The following is a 20,214-nucleotide window of genomic DNA, read 5'->3' on the forward strand; positions in this document are numbered from 1 at the left end:
GGGCTGGGGCTGGGGCTGGGGCTGGGGCTGGGGCTGAGCTGGGGCTGGGGCTGGGGCTGAGGCTGGGGCTGGGGCTGAGCTGGGGCTGGGGCTGGAGCTGGGGCTGGGGCTGGGGCTGGGGCAGGGGCTGGGGCTGGGGCTGGGGCATAGCTGGCGCTGGGGCTGGGGCTGGGGCTGGGGCTGGGGCTGGGGCTGGGGCTGGGGCTGGGGCTGGGGCTGAGCCGGGGCTGGGGCTGAGCTCGGGCTGGGGCTAAGCTGGCGCTGGGGCTGGGGCTGGGGCTGAGCTCGGGCTGGGGCTAAGCTGGCGCTGGGGCTGGGGCTGGGGCTGAGCTCGGGCTGGGGCTAAGCTGGCGCTGGGGCTGGGGCTGCAGGCAGGTTGGCTCCGTATACGGATGTTTATTAGCCTGTTAGTGTCTGTTGTTCCATAAAGCATTGAGTAGGAGGAATCCATCTCTCCCATCCTCAACTGGAGAAGACCCTCCCTTACGCCCAGCTAGCTGCTTTCTGATGAGGATTGTTGGCCTCTGAAATGGACTGTCATGCCCAACCAGGGAAAGATACATGAAGGATGTTGTACACACACTCTCTCTATGCATGTGTTGTGTGTGTGTGTGTGTGTGTGTTTGTGTGTGCGTGTCTGTTGGCAGGGTGTCCAGGCTCCCTGGAGCTGCCGGTAACCTGCTTGGACACATGAAACACGCTAAGGGACTCTGGTCACGTCTGCTTTTCATCCTTAGTGCAGGAAAAGGAGGAGGGTGAAAAAAAAGAGAAAACCATAAGAATAAAAATACAAAGACACACATCTGGTCGAGTCACCGGATCTGGGGGGTGGTGTCTCTGGTCTGTGCAACAGGGTCTGGATTGGACTTAAGTGCAGGCCGATCAATTGTGCTGTAATGGTACCTTACCGCCACCGCCATCTCTGAGCCCTGCAGTCAAAACCTGGAGAGGGGCACAGCAGGTACTGTCTCTGGTAATGACTATTCTCTCCTTGTTCTGAGACATTTCTACACAGCCAGGGGGTGATCCTAAAAATAATAGCTTGTGAGTGTGAGGGAATGCCTGCCAGCGGTGCCCTTTGACCTCTCTGGTAGCCCACACACAGCACAGACCAAGCCATCTGACTGAGGGAAGTTTTATAGTCCATTTAAATGAGCAGAGTAGAGGACCCCAGTAGCATAGAAAGACTGATTTAGGATCCCAGTAGGCCATTGAGCTAAGGCATTGGCATTACTATTAGTATTGGGAGCTAAGTTAAGTCTTCAGGTCTCAGGCAGCGGTTGTCGTTATGTTAGTTCACTGAACCACCTCTGCTACATAGGCTGTATGTTTCATATGTGAAAAGAACGTTGGCTGTATGTTTCATATGTGAAAAGAACGTTGGCCAGATCTGCGCAGTTGCACTGCACAGGCAAAGTCTAACAATTATGAACACAAATGCAGTATACCAATCTATATTTATCTAATTTCGGGTGTGGCGGTGTTTGTGGTTTTCTGTGTTTGTGTATGGAGAATGTCACTAAAACAGAGTATTTGAATCAGACAGCCATGTCTGAAAAAGATGAAACATTGTCAGATATGAGGATAACTTCACCTCATGTGTTTATATTGGGAATACAAACCCATGTCACTCACTCACTCACTCACTCACTCACTCACTCACTCACTCACTCACTCACTCACTCACTCACTCACTCACTCACTCACTCACTCACTCACTCACTCACTCACTCACTCAGTCACTCACACACTCACTCACTCACTCACTCACTCACTCACTCACTCACTCACTCACTCACTCACTCACTCACTCACTCACTCACTCACTCACACTCTCTCACACACATACACACACACAGGAACCTAGGAAGGAGGCAGAAAAATTGTTCCACCATGATTAGGAATAGCAGTGGAGATATATTGAGTTTGAAGCAGACGGTAAAACAGTGAGAGGCAGAAATTCTCAGCACACAGAGAGAGAGAAAGGAAGAGAGAGGAATGAGAGAGATAGAGAGACAGAGAAAGGAGGAGGAGAGGAGAGATGGAGGGAAAGATAGAGAAGATGAGTAGAAGAGTAGATAGACAGGGACAGAGAGAGGAGAGGAGAAGAGCAGGGAAAGAGAGAGGAGGGGAGCAGAGAGAGCGAAAGAGGGAGAGAGAGGAGAGTAGCAGAGAAAGCGAGAGAGGGAGAGAGGAGCAGAGAGAGCGAGCGAGAGAGAGGAGAGGAGAGGAGAGGAGAGGAGAGGAGAGGAGCAGAGAGAGTGAGAGAGGGAGAGAGAGAGGAGCGGAGAGAGCGAGAGAGGGAGAGAGAGGAGAGGAGAAGAGCAGAGAGAGTGAGAGAGCGAGAGAAAAATAGGAAAACAAAAGAGCAAGGAGAAAGGGACAGAGTGAGGAAATATAGATTGTGAGTGAGAGAGAGAGAAAGAATGAGGAAAGGCGAGAGGAGAGAGGAGGAGGTCATGGGTCATAAATGCCTGTTGTCCGGAACGGTGGCTGTGTTGGGCTCTATGTGCTATCCGGAGGAAATGGAAAAGAACAGCGTGTTGTAATGGGCTTGTCTCAGAGCCAGATAAATGTACAGGACTAGGATGCTGGCTGCTGTGCCCTGCCAGATATTTTATATTGTGCACATCTGCGGAAATCTGAAACGCTTTTAAGAAGCTTGTATCGGGCTCTGTCTCTGTTCAGCTTATTTTCCATATCTTTATGGCCGTAGGAACACCCAGTTGTTTTACACAGATATGGTTTTGTGTGTTTGTTCGTGTCCAGACTCGTAAAACCAGCACTGATGTGTCTCTGGACAATGTAGTCTTAGAGCTGATGTAGAAGAATACGTTGAATATTATATTATCATGAACGTTGTTGATTGATATTCTTTTTTAACAACAATGAACAGGTGACATTTGAAGCTTTATTTGTAGAGAAACAACAACCTTTCCAATTCCCCCCAGCTGCTGCTTTACAATCCTGTTCAGAATGAATATGGGAGGAGAGGGATATTGCCCATGTACAGTGTTCATGTTCAACACACTCTCCTCTCTCCATCCATTGGGAGAACAGGGCTCTGTACCAATGCAAAGCCAAACATCCCCAGGATAGGATCTATGTGTCCAGTACTTGGAGGGTGTATGTCACCCTTAGTAGGTCGACACACACTCCTCACCACTCACTTTCTCCACGTTCACATCCACTATCATGACAGGGAGATTGTGGCACACAGATTTCTTCTAGGTGCAATATCTTGTTCTAGGTGCAATATCTTGTTCTAAGTGCAATATCTTGTTCTAAGTGCAATATCTTGTTCTGGGTGCGGTATCTGTCATTCAAGTGTGTGATGTGTATGTGTACATTTGCGTAGCACAATTCTAATTTTTTTTGCCATGCAGCAGAGCGAACATTTTGCAAAACATTTTGCCATGTCTTATGACTTGTTCATATGCTCTCTGGGGGGGGGGGGGGGGGGGCTAAAGCTTTTGGTTGGGGGCACCCTAAAGCTCATCCTACACCACTGTGTGTGTGTGTGTGTGTGTGTGTGTGTGTGTGTGTGTGTGTGTGTGTGTGTGTGTGTGTGTGTGTGTGTGTGTGTGTGTGTGTGTGTGTGTGTGTGTGTGTGTGTGTGTGTGTGTGTGTGTGTGTGTGTGTGTGTGTGTGTGTTTTTGTGTTCAGGGAGTGCTGACAGACGATGGCCTTTGGTTGCAGGGCACATAGAAACATTTCTGACAGAGGTGGGATTTGTCTCACCACATGTCAATGAGGCCCTCGTGTCACTCCTGTGTTATTACTGCATAAGCCAATGCAAATCAACAAAATCTCTCCTTCAGCCCGGAGAGAGACTGAGAGGTTTGAGAGAGAAAAAGAGAGATAAAGAGACAGAGACAGAGGGAGAGAGAGAGAGATAAAGAAAGCGAGAGAAAGGGCTGATCCCTCTTCAGATAATCATGAACTCTACTCTGTGTTTACATATGAATGTGTTTGTTCTATATGAATGTGTTCCTCTGTTGCCTTAAGACTATTCACCATGCACTGCCAAACATAACATTCCTCAACAGCTGATGCATGTAACTGAGACCTGCTACATCTGCCTCATCTGCCCCAGGACATCTTGTGTGTGTGTGTGTGTGTGTGTGTGTGTGTGTGTGTGTGTGTGTGTGTGTGTGTGTGTGTGTGTGTGTGTGTGTGCGTGTATGTGTGTGTGTGCGTGTATGTGTGTGTGTGTGTATGTGTGTGTGTGTGTGTGTGTGTGTGTACAGTATAAACTGTGTGTGTCTATGTGTTTGTTGCGAGATGAACGTTGAGTGCTGTAAGAGACAGCAGGGTGATGTCAGTGTGACTGACAGTACTCATTGTCCTCGTAGTCCTGAGGAGAATGAGGTACATCTGGAGAAAGGGACAATGCCAAACGCACACACACACACACACACACACACACACACACACACACACACACACACACACACACACACACACACACACACACACACACACACACACACACACACACACACACACACACACACACACACACACACACACACACACACACACACACACACACACACAGACAACATTGTGCTCTTTTAATGAACGTGTCAGAGAACAAAGCTGATAAAAATGCAGACCATGGACCTGCCAGAAAGAGAATAAGAAATGTCCGGAAATGTGCTACTGTGCTGTGGTGCAGCATGCATAATCACCTCTCGCACACTACATGTACACTAAGCGTGCACACACACACACACACACACACACACACACACACACACACACACACACACACACACACACACACACACACACACACACACACACACACACACACACACACACACACACACACACACACACACACTCCCACGCATCTCTCACACACACATACACATACCTACACGCACAAACACTGTCCTGTACATGGAGATACACACATAATGCTCATGCAGCTACAGCCTCTGTGTACACACATAAAAGGACACACACGTTTCCAAGTTTACGTAGAAAATATACTTTCCACAACACGTATTCCCTAAATATATGATGTTACATTTACATATACACAGTCAGAGCCACAGTTATACAACCCTGTCATTCCTGGGTGACTGATCTCTTCATCGCTCATCCTCTTTCTCTCGCGCTCTAACCTCACTCTTTCATTCATCTGTGTACTCTTATTCCCTTCTCTTCCCTCCCTCTTCCCCTCTTTCCTTTCCCTTCCCCTGGCTTTTTTTGTACTTCTATTGTTTCGGTCGACACCTCCCTCTCATCTGCCTTTCTTTTTCCATCACTGCCTACCTAATTGAAGCATTTCATTGTTAGTCTACACATGTTGTTTACGAAGCATGTGACAAATAAAATGTGATTTGATTCGACATTCTGTCCTCTCTCTTGTTCTCTCTCTTGTTCTCTCTCTCTCTCTCTCTCTCTCTCTCTCTCTCTCTCTCTCTCTCTCTCTCTCTCTCTCTCTCTCTCTCTCTCTCTCTCTCTCTCTCTCCCCCTCTCTCTCCCCCTCTCTCCCCTCAACCTCAATCCATATTTTTTTTCCCCTTATCTCAGTTTTTCTCCCAGTTTTCTGTCCTTGCCCCTCTCTCTCACAATTTGTCACTTCTTGTCTCTCTTCGGTGACTTGTGTTATCAGTGGTTTGTCTCTGGCCTTATCACTAATGACTTGCACTAACAGAATAATGTTTTATTGTCTGGTTTTATTCTACCTCAGAGAAGGTCTCACATTTTACCACCAGGGGGCAGAAGCATCACACTCAATGGCTCACAGGAGAGGTGATCGTTTCAGGGAGTGAATACTCGTCTACTTAACATAGCGTACACAATATTCCAGAAGTCCCCCAAAGGATAGTAAAACAAGGGAAATTCGGACAAGGATGAAGGCTATTTTAGGCTTATGGGTTAGGTTTAGGGTTAGGGTTAGAATTAGGTTTAGGGTTAAGAGATATGGTTAAGTTTAGGGTTATGGTTAGGTTTAGGGTTAGGGGTAAAACTTAAGTTTAGGGTTAAGTTAAGGGTTATGTTAATTTAGGGTTAGGTATAGGGTTAGGGGTTATGGAAAATAAAATAAACTGTTATTTCCCCACAAGGATAGTAAAACAAATGGTGTGTACAGATACTGGCATGTAGGAGGCTGTCACTCAGCTGTATTTGGAGGTAGTCTCCTACTGTCCTCCAGTACCATCTGAATGTACCCAACCAACAGTCTGGGTTTTTGTGTGCCTGTGTTTGTTTTGGCTTGTTTGATCTGACTGTTTGAATCTGTTCCTGCATCTATTAACGATGATGTGTTTTTGGTGTGTACTGTATCAATGCAAGTGTGTATATTCTTCTTTGGTGAATGTGTATGGGATTCTCTGTGCTTTTGTCTGCTTCTTATGTGTACATTAGTTAATGTGTCTGTGATATTCCGATTTTGTATGTGGCGTGATGCTCTCTCTCTCTGTGTGTGTGTGGTGTATTAATCTCTCTGTGTGTTTGTGTGGTGTGTTTGAGCTCGCTGCCTGCCTCTCTGCTGGATTCTTCTCTCTGAAGCTATGTGTGATGTAGAGGGGATCACGTAGAGCCTGGGGGTAGGTTAGCCTGTGACAGAACCCTGGCCCTCACATCTCCTCTCCAGCAGGGTCTTTAGACAGGGCTAGGGGACACACACACACAAGGGCCACTAGAGGCCACCTTAGGGACTCTCCCTCTGACCGCCCCCCCCTCTGTTTCCCCAGGGGCCGGCGCTGTGTGAGAGGAGGAAGAGGAGGTGCAGGGGGAAGAGGAAGAGAAGGAGGACGTGTGTGCAGTCATGACATTGACCCTCGTCCCATAGAGCATCCTGCTCAGATCAAGACTGACCAGAAAGGAGAAGGACAGACAGGACAAGAAGGTAAGACTGGTTCTATTTCATTGTCTCCTCCTTTTCCTTTCAAATACTTTTTTTTACCCCCCCTCTCTCTCCCTGCCATTCTTTCTCCCTGTCTATCTCTCAGGATGAAGCTGTGGGGGAGGTCAGCTTGGCCTTTGCAGGTGGCCCTCCTTGTTGCCGTGGTGATGTTCTGTGGTCGCCAGGTGTCTGCTGGCAGCCGTAACCATCGGGGACAGACAGGTACAGTAGGCCCTGCTCTCGCCCTAAACCCCACATGAGGTTAATTAGGTTTTCACTGATGCCACATGTGTGCTATGAGTCTGTCATTAAGCATGCCTCCTCAGTGACACTTCATTTGTCCCCATGACAGCACACTGGGACCTTGGACCTGTTTTTGAGGCTTGCGTACTAACACCACTTCATTGGATAACACAGCCCACAGCAAATAGCATTTTAACTGTCGTCTGCCAACTATCAGAAATGAGTGAGTTTGTGATCTGAGATCCATTCAGGGTAGATAGACGGTGAGGCTATAATTCCTATACCATTTCCCTTTGCTTGACTCATAGATGGTTTAGCGCTACTGTAGGACATGCATGTATAGACGTGTAGTGATGCCAGCCTTAGTAGGAGAGTGTGAAAACTGGCCCAGTAATAAGTATATTAATATGCATAACTTAAACTGGCCCAGTAATTTGTTCTCCTCCCAGTACTGACCCCACCCACCCTATTTCCATTATCACTCCCCTCAGAGAGAGACCCTGGTCAGGGCTAAAACATGTCTGCCACCCAACACTAATTGACACCCACAAGCTAAGGCGCTGTGATTTGCATAATTCATTACCATGGTTCCCCTCGTGGCCACAAAAGTGACCAACACAACCCCATCAATATTTCAGAATGCCAGGAGGTCGCCATGGGGACAGTAATGCTGAGTCATAGCCTCCCGCGGCATGCCCGGGCCCAGCTCCCTCCTAGCACCCTACACCTCCCCCAGGGTCACTGTTTCTCACTTAATTAGGACTATTTCCTTAATTATCCCTTGCCATTTTTTCTCTCTTCCTCAAGTTTTTGCCTGGGATCCAAGGTAACCTTTAGCTGGCATAGAAATGCCACCAGCATCCAGTGCCGGTGACTGATGCAGGCGCTGGCGAGGCAGTGTTTTTGGCGGCAGGGCGAGCACATTGCTAATTGCAGTCCCAGTCTGTTGTGAAGGTCAGCTGGGGTCTTCTCTCCCCTCTGAATTCGCACGTTGCTTTTCTTTCCCCAACAACAACAGCCAGAAGGCTCAGTTCCTACACTGCAGCAATTCGTTAGAGCTTTTCTACTAATTGGGGGAAGTTTAGGACTTGTTTGCTGTAATGCTGCATGTTACACAGCAAGGAATTTTAAGGGAGAAAAATAATTGCTCTGGCCTACAGCAAATAGTATTTTCATTGTCATCTGCAATGCATTTGTTTTCCTCTGTTTTTCACTTAGTTTCACTGTTCCGTTACTTATAGTATTATACGCTGTGCCGTTTGTTCTGGTTCCATGTCCTGTCCTATCACATGTGGCCACATGGTGGCTCCGGAGGTGAAAAAATACCTCACTGAAGTGATGCTGTTTTTTCCCTTAGGCTCATTTACACAATGACATCCACAGTGGCACTCTGTCACTTTGAAGGTGCTCACCAGGAAACAGCAATACACAGGAACGGAGAGAATAAATCTCATCCAACCATAGAGGGAAGCTTTGACTGACACTTGTCAGGAAGAATAGATAGGAAACATGACAGCAGCTTTTACTCTTGTTTCCTGTTAATGTTCGCAGGGCCATGAAAGACAGTTGTTTGGGGGAGAATAGTCTTAATATTTTGTCTGTATGTCCCAGGATCCGTGTGTACATTCACCATAACTCACAAATAAAACCATGATCTGTGAATATGTCAAAATATTTATTTAAAATAAAAAAATGAAATATCACATTTACAGTATTCAGACCCTTTATTCAGTACTTTGTTGAACCACCTTTGGCAGCGATTACAGCCTTGAGTCTTCTTGGGTATGACGCTACAAGCTTGGCACACCTGTATTTGGGGAGATTCTCCCATTTTTCTCCGCAGATCCTCTCAAGCTCTGTCAGGTTGGATGGGGAGCGACGCTGCACAGCTATTTTCAGGTCTCTCCGGAGATGTTCGATCGGGTACAATTCTGGGCTCTGGCTGGGCCACTCAAGGACATTCAGAGACTTGTCCTGAAGCCACTCCTGCGTTGTTTTGGCTATGTGTTTAGGGTCGTTGTCCTGTTGGAAGGTGAACCTTCACCCCCAGTCTGAGGTCCTGAGTGCTCTGGAGCAGGATTTCATCGAGGATCTCTCTGTACTTTGCTCCGTTAATCTTTTCCTCAATCCTGACTAGTCCCCCAGTCCCTGCCGCTGAAAAACATCCCTGCAGCATGATGCTGCCACCACCACACTTCACCGTAGGGATGGTGCCAGGTTTCTTCCAGACGTGATGCTTGTTATTCAGGCCAAAGAGTTCAATCTTGGTTTCATCAGACCAGAGAATTTTGTTTCTCATGGTCTGAGAGTCCTTTAGGTGTCTTTGGGCAAACTCCAAGCAGGCTTTCATTGGCCTTTTACTGAGGAGTGGCTTGTGTCTGATCACTCTACCATAAAGGCCTGATTGGCGGTGCTGCAGAGATGGTTGTCCTTCTGAAAGGTTTTCCCATCTCCACAGAGGAACTCTGGAGTTCTGTCAGAGTGACAATCGGGTTCTTTGTCACCTCCCTGACCAATGCCCTTCTCCCCCGATTGCTCAGTTTGGCCGGGCGACCAGCCTTAGGAAGATTCTTGGTGGTTCCAAACGTCTCCCGTTGTGTTCTTGGGGACCTTCAATGCTGCAGAAATGTTTTGGTACACTTCCCCAGATCTGTGCCTCGACACAATCCTGTCTCGGAGCTCTACGGACAACTCCTTCAACCTCATGGATTGGTTTTTGCTTTGACATGCAGTGTCAGCTGTGGGACCTGATATAGACAGGTGTGTGCTTTCCAGATCATGTCCAATCTATTGAGTTTACCACCGGAAGGATTCCTATCAAGGATGATCAATGGAAACAGGATGCACCTAAGCTAAATTTCGAGTCTCATAGGACAGGTTCTGAATACATATGTAAATGTAATATTTCGTTTTTTTATTTGTAATACATTTGCCAACATTTCTAAAAACCTGTTTTTGCTTTGTCATTATGGGGTATTGTGTGTAGATTGATGAGGGAAAAAAAGATTTTAGATGAATGCTGTAACGTAACAAAATGGGGAATATTCAGGTGGTCTGAATACTTTCCGAATGCACAACTTTGCTGTTTTTTGTATGAGAAATGTATTCTGAATGTAATCCAACTAGCGTTTAGGCCTGAGCACAGCACTATTACAGCAACCACTTTAGTTGTTAATGATCTTGTCAATGCTTTACACACTAAAATCAAATGTGCTGCTTTGTTTGTGGACCTGTCAAAAGCTCTTGATTCTGTTGCATCATGTTGTTTTATTGAATAAGTTGTCCTCGATAGGCCTGAGTTCTGACGCCTCTTCATGGTTTCATGATTATCTTAGTAACAGAACAAAGGTCATCATGACTGAAATACTTCCACATTTCTTGAAGTATTTTAAGGTGTTCCGCAGGGGTCGATACGAGGACCTGTTCTTTTCACTATTCATATAAATGCTATTGGTCAATCCATTAAAAAATAAAATGTAATCTATATGCAGATGATACTATTATGTATGCAATTGCCCCGACTGCTGACCTGGCTGTGACAAGACTACTGTCCCATTTTGCAGTTGAGCAGGAAGCCCTTACTGATTTAAAACTCCTACTTAATATAGGCAAAACTAAATACATGTTGTTTTCAAGTTCTCTGAAGATTGTCTCAGATGGATTACATCTTTACTCATCAGATGGTTCTATAATCAAAAAAGTCCCTGCGTACTTGGTATTTGGATTGACAGTGATTTTTTGTTTAAAAAACATGTGACTAAGATTGTTAACCTGTTTGGGATGCAAGCCCGAAATCGGCCGAAAATGACACCCCTGCAGGGCGCGAAATTCAAAATCTATTTTTTAAAAATATTTAACTTTTACACATTAACAAGTCCAATACAGCATTTGAAAGATAAACATCTTGTCAATCCAGCCAACATGTCCGATTTTTTAAATGTTTTACAGAGAAAACACCACATATATTTATGTTAGCTCACCACCAAATACAAAAGTGGACAGACACGTATGAATTATGATTATGAAGTATGAATTATGATTGAAGTAGCATGCACAACCAACCGAAATAAACTAAAACCAACCTAAAGAGCCCAGAAAAAACTACCTCAGATGACAGTCATATAACATGTTACACAATAAATCTATGTTTTGTTCATAAAAAGTGCATATTTTAGCTATAAATCAGTTTTACATTGATGCTACCCAAAAATGCTAATACATAGCTAGTCTGAATCCAGCCGGGAGTAGCCAGAGAAAATACATACACCAACGTCGGCTACTAATTACACCTCATAAAACATTTCAGAAAAACATATGGTGGATAACTAATGAAAGACAGATATCGTGTGAATAAAGCCAACATTTCCGATTTTTGAAGTGTTTTACAGCGAAAACACAATATATCGTTATATTAGCTAACAACATAAGCTAGCATAAGGCAGCATTGATTCTAGTCAAGCGCTAGCCTAGCACAGTTAGCAGAGTTAGCATTCAACAGTTCGACATATATATGAAAAAGCATCCCAAATTGGGTCTTATCTTTCTTGATATTCCATCAGAATGTTGTAACGGGGTCCAATGTCCAGTAGAGTCTTTAGTTGGGTTCCAGAACGAATTATTTCCCTCTTGGGTTAGCAGGCACGATAGCATTGCGGAGCTAGAAAGCGTTTCTTCAAAAAATTCTTCCGTCGTTTCACATCTAAAGTCCAGAATAAATTGCAATAATATAATTAAAGTATATTGAAAAAACATACTTTAGGATGATTTTGTGACATGTATCAAATAATATCGTAGTCAGGCATCATATTCAACGTTATCTACCTTGTTCCAGAAGCCGAGAACAAATTATCCTTCGCGCCCGGATTTTTTTTTTAACTGCGCAGGTCTCACAAGAAGGTGTGTTATTCAGTCCATGGACGAGATATTCGACTCCTTTCAATTCTCACTTCCGCATTACAGTCTGACGAACGCCTGTGACGTGTCCCTATGGTCCTAAGTCAACGGGCCTTTTATAGAGAAGGTCTTAAAGAGACACATCGCATTTTGGAAAACTCAATTCGGCTGGGAAAATGGCTGTAAAAATATTTCTGTTAGACTTAGAGAAACAATTCAAACCTTTTTAGAAACTACAGACTGTTATCTATCCAACAGTAGTAAATATATGCATATTGGAAAATAAAAAGTTTCTTAGGAGGCCGTTTGAAAATGTGCACACATTTTCCAGTTTTTTCAATATTCGCCCTGCAGCCATAACAGGTTTTAAGAAACTAAGATTTAATGTGGGCTTTTATTTTATTTTTACAGAAACAGATCTTGTCTCTTTCTATTCAGCAGGAAGCAGATTGTGCGTTCAACTTTTCTACCTGTTCTTGATTATGGTGATACTATTTCTGACAGACCACCTTGATTCGGTCTTATGTAGCAAAATTTGAATAAAAGCATTGGATAAAAGTAGAAACACAGACCTTCAAAATGGTATATCATACACTGCATTTGAGGAACAATGGGAAAGTAGTTCTGCTTTGAAAGTTGATAAACTTGTAACCTCACTTTTGAGAAAATGGCCTTTGAATGTTTTGGTATGTACTGGAGAGCTCGTCTTTGTCTACACCCAGCATCGTTCACACCCTCTTAAGCTTTAGCCCCACCCTTCTCTTTAAGGGATAATCCAAGCATTCTGTACTAACAACACCAGTCAAGCACCCAAGCTTACTGGCTAATTTGCTAGCAACTTCCAGACACAAATGAGAGAACAGCTCACTGACCGTTACTTGCCCTAGCAGAGCTGGTTGTTATCCAGAGCGTTGGTGACTGCAGCTGGTTACATTTTATGCACACTTGTAAATTCGTCAGTTATTCTGCACTCTGGCACACTCAGATGATAGTGCTCTGATATTGGAGTAGATAGCCAGAGCGAATTTACCAGCTACGTCTATCAACAGTTGTCGCAGAGATATTCTACTGAAGGGTGAGCTCATCCATTAAATCTGGAGTGCCAGAGTGCGCTCTAGGCATTCATAAATTCAGAGCTTTGTCAGATTGTCCGTTCGTAAATTCAGAGCGTTTCGCTCTTGGAGAGTTCAGAGCGCACACTGGACGCTCTGGCCGAGGAGTAGGGTTGCTTGTGCTTCTAGTTCCGACAGTGCAGCAATATCTAACAAGTAATATCTAACAATTCCCCAACAAATATCCAACACACACATATCTAAGTAAAGGAATGGAATAAGAATATATAAATATAAATATATGGATGAGCAATGTTGAGGGGCATAGGCTAAGATGCAATAGATAGTATAGAATGCAGTATACACATATGAGATGAGTAATGCAAGATATGTAAACATTATTAAAGTGGCATTAATAAAGTGACTAATGTTCAATTTATTAAAGTGGCCCATGATTTCAAATCTGAATGTAGGCAGCAGTCTCTCTGTGCTAGTGGTGGCTGTTTAACAGTCTGCTGGCCTTGAGATAGAATCTGTTTTTCAGCCTCTCGGTCCAAGCTTTGATAAACCTGTACTGACCTCGCCTTCTGGATGGTAACGAGGTGAACAGGCAGTGGCTCGGGTGGTTGTTGTCATTGATGATCTTTTTGACCTTCCTGTGACATCGGGTGCTGTAGGTGTCCTGGAGGGCAGGTACTTTGCCCCCGGTGAGACGTTGCACAGACCGCACCACCCTCTGGAGAGCCCTGCAGTTGTGGGCGGTGCAGTTGCCGTACCACGCGGTGATACAGCCCGACAGGGTGCTCTCAATTGTGCATCTGTAAAAGTTTGTGAGGGTTTTAGGTGACAAGTCAAATTTCTTCAGCCTCTTGAGGTTGAAGAAGTGATGTTGCGCCTTCTTCACTATGCTGTCTGTGTGGGTGGACCATTTCAGTTTGTCAGTGATGTGTACGCCGAGGAACTTAAAACTTTCCACCTTGTCCACTGCTGTCCCGTCGATGTGTGTAGGGGGGGTGCTCCCTGTGCCGTTTCCTAAAGTCCACGATCCTCTCCTTTGTTTTGTTGACATTGAGTGAGAGGTTATTTTCCTGACACCACACTCTGAGAGCCTTCACCTCCTCCCTGTAGGCTGTCTCGTCGTTATTGGTAATCAAGCCTACTACTGTTGTGTCGTCTGCAAACTTGATGATTGAGTTGGAAGCATGCATGGCCACGCACTCATGGGTGAACAGGGAGTACAAGCGGGGGCTGAGCACACACTCTTGTGGGGCCCTAGTGTTGAGGATCAGCGAAGTGGAGATGTTGTTTCCTACCTTCACCACCTGGAGGCGGCCCGTCAGGAAGTCTAGGACCCAAATGCACAGGGCGGGGTCGAGACACAGGGTGGGGTCGAGACACAGGGTCTCAAACTTAATGATGAGCTTGGAAGGTACTATGGTGTTGAATGGTGAACTATGGTCAATGAACAGCATTCTTATATAGGTATTCCTCTTGTCCAGATGGAATAGGGCAGTGGGCAGTGTGATGGCGATTGCATCATCTGTGGACCTGTTGGGGCGGTAAGCAAATTGAAGATGGTCTAGGGTGACAGGTCAGGTGGAAGTGATATGATCCTTGACTTGTCTCTCAAGGCACTTCATGATGAAAGAAATGAGTGCTACGGGGCGATAGTCATTTAGTTTAGTTACCTTTGCTTTCTTTGGTACAGGAACAATGGTGGCCATCTTGAAGCATGTGGGGACAGCAGACTGGGATAGGGAGAGATTGAATATGTCCGTAAACACACCAGCCAGCTGGTCTGCGCATGCTCTGAGGACCCAGCTAGGGATGCCGTCTGGGCCGGCAGCCTCGCGAGGGTTAACACATTTAAATGTCTTACTCACGTCGGCCACGGAGAAGGAGAGCCCACAGTCCTTGTTAGTGGGCTGTGTCGATGGCACTGTATTATCCTCAAAGCGGGCAAAGAAGGTGTTTAATTTGTCTGGAAGCAAGACGTCGGTGTCCGTGACGTGGCTGGTTTTCCTTTTGTAGTCCGTGATTGTCTATAGACCCTGCGACATACGTCTCGTGTCTGAGACGTTGATTTGCGTTTTTTCTTGTATGATTGCCTTGCAGAGGCATTAACTACAATGTTTGTATTTGGCCATATTCCCAGTCACCTTTCCATGGTTAACCTTTACTGCTCAGGCGTTCCGCCAGCAGAACTCCTCCCACATTCCACTGAAAAGGCAGAGCGCGAAATTCAAAATATATTTTTAACCTGTTTGGGCTGCAGGGGCAGTATTGAGTAGCCAGATAAAAGGTGCCCATTTCAAACGGCCTCGTACTCAATTCTTGCTCGTACAATATGCATATTATTATTACTATTGGATAGAAAACACTCTCTAGTTTCTAAAACCGTTTGAATTATATCTGTGAGTCAAACAGAACTCATTTGGCACAAACTTCCTGACCAGGAAGTGGAAAGTCTGAAATCGATGCTTTGTTCTACTTCCTGCCTATAAATGGGCATGATACGTATTAGTATACATGCACTTCATAGACCTTCCCCTGGATGTCAAGAGGCGGTGAGAGAAGAAATTTAGTGTTTATCTTGGTCTGAGATGGAATACGTCCTCTTGGAATGACGTGTCACCCATTTCCTGTTTTCAGGAAGGTGCGAGGATGGACCTGGATTTGCCTTCTGAATAGCTTTCGTTATGTGTGAAAGTTAAAACTTCTTCTGGCTGCAAGCCCTAATTCGGGATCAATATGACAACAGCCACTTCAAGTGCAGGGCGCGAAATTCAAAATATATGTTTTTAAATTGGGCACGTTTTTCCCCCAAAGTGAAAACAGCGCCCTCTGTCCTCATCAAGTTAAATACTGTGGTTCGTGCTTTCAGTTTTGCAATGGCAGTCAAGCATCCAAACTAACTGGCTAACATTGGCTTGCTTTTTAACTACTTCCAGACACAAATGTGAGAACACCCTACTCTGATCATTTTACTCTCCCTAGCAGAGCTGGTTTGGCTGTTTTCATGTTATCCAGAGCGTTAGTGACTGTAACTGTGCTGCTGGCTACATTTTAACACTGGTCATATTCAACGGGTGTTGAGCATTCATAAATTCGTCAGTTAATCTGCGCTCTGGCACACTCAGGCGGAAATCAGAGTAGATTGCCAGACTGAATTTACGAATGCACCCGAAATGGTTACTTGCATAGTGGAGTCTTTTGTAAAGACATGTTGCTAACTAGCTAGGTAAACAATGAACCATAATCCCAACTCATGATGTTACTATCCTGCATGAATCTGCAGGTAGCTAACCAGCCAGGTTTAATTTTAGCTGGCTAACATTAGGCTGTAACTAGCAAAGCAAATGGCTCTGAAATACAAATAATAAGATCATACACGTTAACTAGCGAGCCAGTAACGTTAACTAGCGAGCCAGCCAGCCAACTAACGTTAGCTAGCTAGCTAACAGTACACTTCAACTTGAAATGAAAATGACTTTCTGTCAAAATTAGAAACGTGCAATATCTGAAAATGTGTCAAGCTAGACTATCTTTCCCGTGCTCTGAAATTAGAGTAAATAGCCGGAGCGAATTTACCAGCTATGTCTATCAACAGTTGATGCAGTGACATTCTATTGAAATGGTTACTTGCATAGTGGAGTCTTTTGTTAAGACATGTAGACATTTAAATTTCATTTTCTAATTTCATCGTAAACTAAGTAAACAATGAACCATAATCCCAACTCATGACGTTACTACCCTGCATGAATCTGCAGATAGCTAACCAGGCAGGTTCAATGTTAGCTAGCTAACATTAGGCTATAACTAGCAATGCAAATGGCTCTGAGATAATGTTAGCTAGGAAGCCAGCCAGCTAACATTAGCTAGCTAACAGTACACTTTAACTTGAAATTAAATCACTTTCTGTCACAATTTGAAATGTGTAATATCTGAAAATGTAGCTAGCTAGACTATCTTACATCGTCGATGGACACGTCTCCCTGTCACGGATGCCATGGTTGCCCTTAGATTGAAGATGTAATCCGGAGACAGGTGTTTTCTCCATCTCCTTAGCTATCATACTCAAGTTCCACTGATTTCAAAACCCGGTCATCAAGAAACACTTATGCAGTTTTACAATGTGATACATAAAAAAAGCAGCGTTAGACAGGATTACTTATACATACTGTCCAGCTCAAATAGACAGAAATGTGCTATATGGCAGACCAATCCAAACTCATCTCGTGGCCCACTCATTAGCTCAGCCAATCATAGCTAGCAGGAAGGTTGCTGACTTTTTCTGTGGCTAAACCAACTAGGCTGGTAATTAAACAATTTATTTCATATTTACAGATGGCATACAAATTTGTTATTAAGGCACATGAAAGTTTCAGATGTTTCAGAAGGCATTTCTGCCAAAAAACGCATTTTGATTAAACTGCTCTCCTGTGTGACCCATGACTGCTCTCAAACTGCTCTCCTGTGTGACTGCTCTCCTGTGTTTCTTGAAGTGAGTCACATTTATCAAAGTGCAGCTGCCTCTACTCTTAAACACTTGGATGCTGTTTATCATAGCTCTCTTCGTTTTATCAATGGAGACAATTTTATTACTCATCACTGTCTTCTTTGCCAAAAGGTTGGCTGGGCCTCTTTGAAGTCCACTAGATCACATCATTACGCTCTTTTTGTTTACAAAGCACTGCTCCACAAAATTCCAACTTACCTAACATCACTGTTAAGATTTAAAATGACAAGTTATTAAACCCGTTCACAGGGTTGGATATTCCTGGAGACTCCTTTGGTGTCTAGTTAGGTAAATCAGCATTTAATTTCCTTGCACCTTACGTGTGGAATGATCCACAATACACCTGAAAATAGGAGGAATTGGTGCCTCTAGGGCAGTTGTTCCCAAACTTTTATAGTCCTGTACCCTTTCAAACATTCAACCTCCAGCTGCGTACCCCCTCTAGCACCAGGGTCAGCGCACTCTTAAATGTTGTTTTTTGCCATCATTGTAAGCCTGCCACACACACTATACAATACATTCATTAAACATAAGAATGAGTGTGAGTTTTTGTCACAACCCGGCTCGTGGGAAGTGACAAAGAGCTCTTATAGGACCAGGGCACAAATAATAATACAATAATAATCAATCATTTTGCTCTTTATTTAGCCATCTTACATATTAAACCTTATTTGTTCATCAAAAATGGTGAATAACTCACCACAGGTTAATGAGACGGGTGAGCTTGAAAGGATGCACATAACTCTGCAATGTTGGGTTGTATTGGAGAGAGTCTCAGTCTTAAATAATTCTCCACACACAGTCTGTACCTGTATTCAGTTGTCATGCTAGTGAGGGCCGAGAATCCACTCTCACATAGGTACATGGTTGCAAAGGGCATCAGTGTCTTAACAGCGCGATTTGCCTTGGCAAGAAACTCTGAGTGCAGCCCAATCCAGAAATCTGTCAGTGGCTTCTGAATAAATTCAACTTTCACATAGACGCTTGTTGCAATTTCGATGACAATCTCTTGCTCAGATATCTGTAAGTGGACTGGAGGCAGGGCATGAAATGGGTAACAAATCCAGTTGTTTGTGTCGTCCGTGTCGGAAAAGTACCTGCGTAATTACGCACCCAGCTCACTCAGGTGCTTCGCTAGATCACATTTGACATTGTCCGTAAGCTTGAGTTCATTTGCACACAAAAAATAATGCAATGATGGAAAGACCTGTGTGTTGTCCTTATTAATGCAGACAGAGAAGAGCACCAACTTCTTAAAAGTGGAACATGAATTGCATAATTCAAGTCATGAGTGTGTCCTGAAGTTGATGGGTTTATTGATCCCTGGCCACTCTCTGAAAGTCAACCTTAGAGTTTCGTCAGCAACACGTTACAACTGTGGTTTGGGATTCACCATTGCAGAATTTTCCAGCGGAAAAAGAATCTCAAAATTCTGTAAACAAAGATTAGAGATCCACACCCAGATTTTGATGCTGAAATGTACATTCCACAGTTGTAGATGTTAGGCATTTCAAAATATTTGCTCACAAATCATTCTACATTTGTTTAAATTGCTGATTTATTTGTGAGCTATGTTGAATAAGTTTACGGCTCATGGAATTATTTGTGACTTATGCTGAATATATATACAGCTGAATATATATACAGATCATGTTTTATTTGTTAAATATTTAGACATATTCACGGATCATGGTTTTATTAGTGGAACATTTGAACATATTCACAGATAATGATTATATTAGTGAAATCTTTTGATATATTCACAGATCACGGTTTTATTTGGGAGTTATGGTAAACGTACACATGGATCGTGGGACATTATACTGACAAAATATTGAGACTATTCTGCCCTCATACAGTCAGGGCCGAGTCACCGTCTTTGTTCGCTCACAGTAATGGTCTCTATCCACCAACAACAGTATCTGCTTGTGTGGTACTTTGGCCTTCTGGGTGTTCAATGCACTGAAAATACACAGGTGCACGCAAACACACACACAAACACAGACACACACACACACACTTTTAGTCCTCTTTGGCCCATCAAACAAACTCTTGCACTGCACATATAGGTCAGTGCAGGTCTCTCAGGCTGAAAACCAATTTGTGTTGTGTGTACTGTTTTGGGGCCTTGATCAAGCTAGACATTAAGTTTAAGGACATAGAGAAGCCAAATCATCCACCCACCTGTCGGTGCTCCTAAATGTTTTTTTCCCTGGGGGTTCACCTTATTAAAACAGAGAACTGAGAACACAGTGGACTTTGTCATCTTCGCTAATCACTTTAAACAGGACATGTACGGCAGCTATACTGTTCCCTGACATCATTATGGTCCTCCCACTGGGTAAGAGCATCTCTCCTCTCCTCTCCAGGACCTTAGGTTAAGGCCCCACCTTATTAAAGTCCATTAGCCCATAACTGGAGATATACTGTACACCTTACTGCAAGGTCACTTTCAGCAGACCAGACCCTCACACCAATACTGGCTGATCCTCCAAGTAAAGATGCATCACAATCACTCTAAACGGTGATGCTGTTGGAACATACATATTGGTAATAACAGTGGTTATCTCCCTCTTATAAGCGGGACTAAAATATCACGTGTGTGAACGTAACCGTGTGTGACCGTGTGTGTGTACGTGTGT

At 44.2% G+C, this 20,214-nt stretch overlaps 1 protein-coding gene across 1 annotated transcript in view; it reads left to right on the forward strand.

Moving 5' to 3' along the window:
- LOC129815101 (chemokine-like protein TAFA-4) overlaps nucleotides 1-20,214 on the forward strand; it is a 52,140-nt gene that overhangs the window by 8,177 nt on the left and 23,749 nt on the right. Inside the window, exons 2-3 of the mRNA XM_055868470.1 lie at nucleotides 6,714-6,868; nucleotides 6,972-7,087. Of these exons, the coding sequence (XP_055724445.1) occupies nucleotides 6,973-7,087 (115 nt within the window). The 5' untranslated portion in view covers nucleotides 6,714-6,868; nucleotide 6,972. The remainder of the gene's footprint in view (nucleotides 1-6,713; nucleotides 6,869-6,971; nucleotides 7,088-20,214) is intronic.

The sequence above is a fragment of the Salvelinus fontinalis genome, chromosome 18 (genome assembly GCF_029448725.1).
Source record: "Salvelinus fontinalis isolate EN_2023a chromosome 18, ASM2944872v1, whole genome shotgun sequence".
Taxonomy (NCBI): domain Eukaryota; kingdom Metazoa; phylum Chordata; class Actinopteri; order Salmoniformes; family Salmonidae; genus Salvelinus; species Salvelinus fontinalis.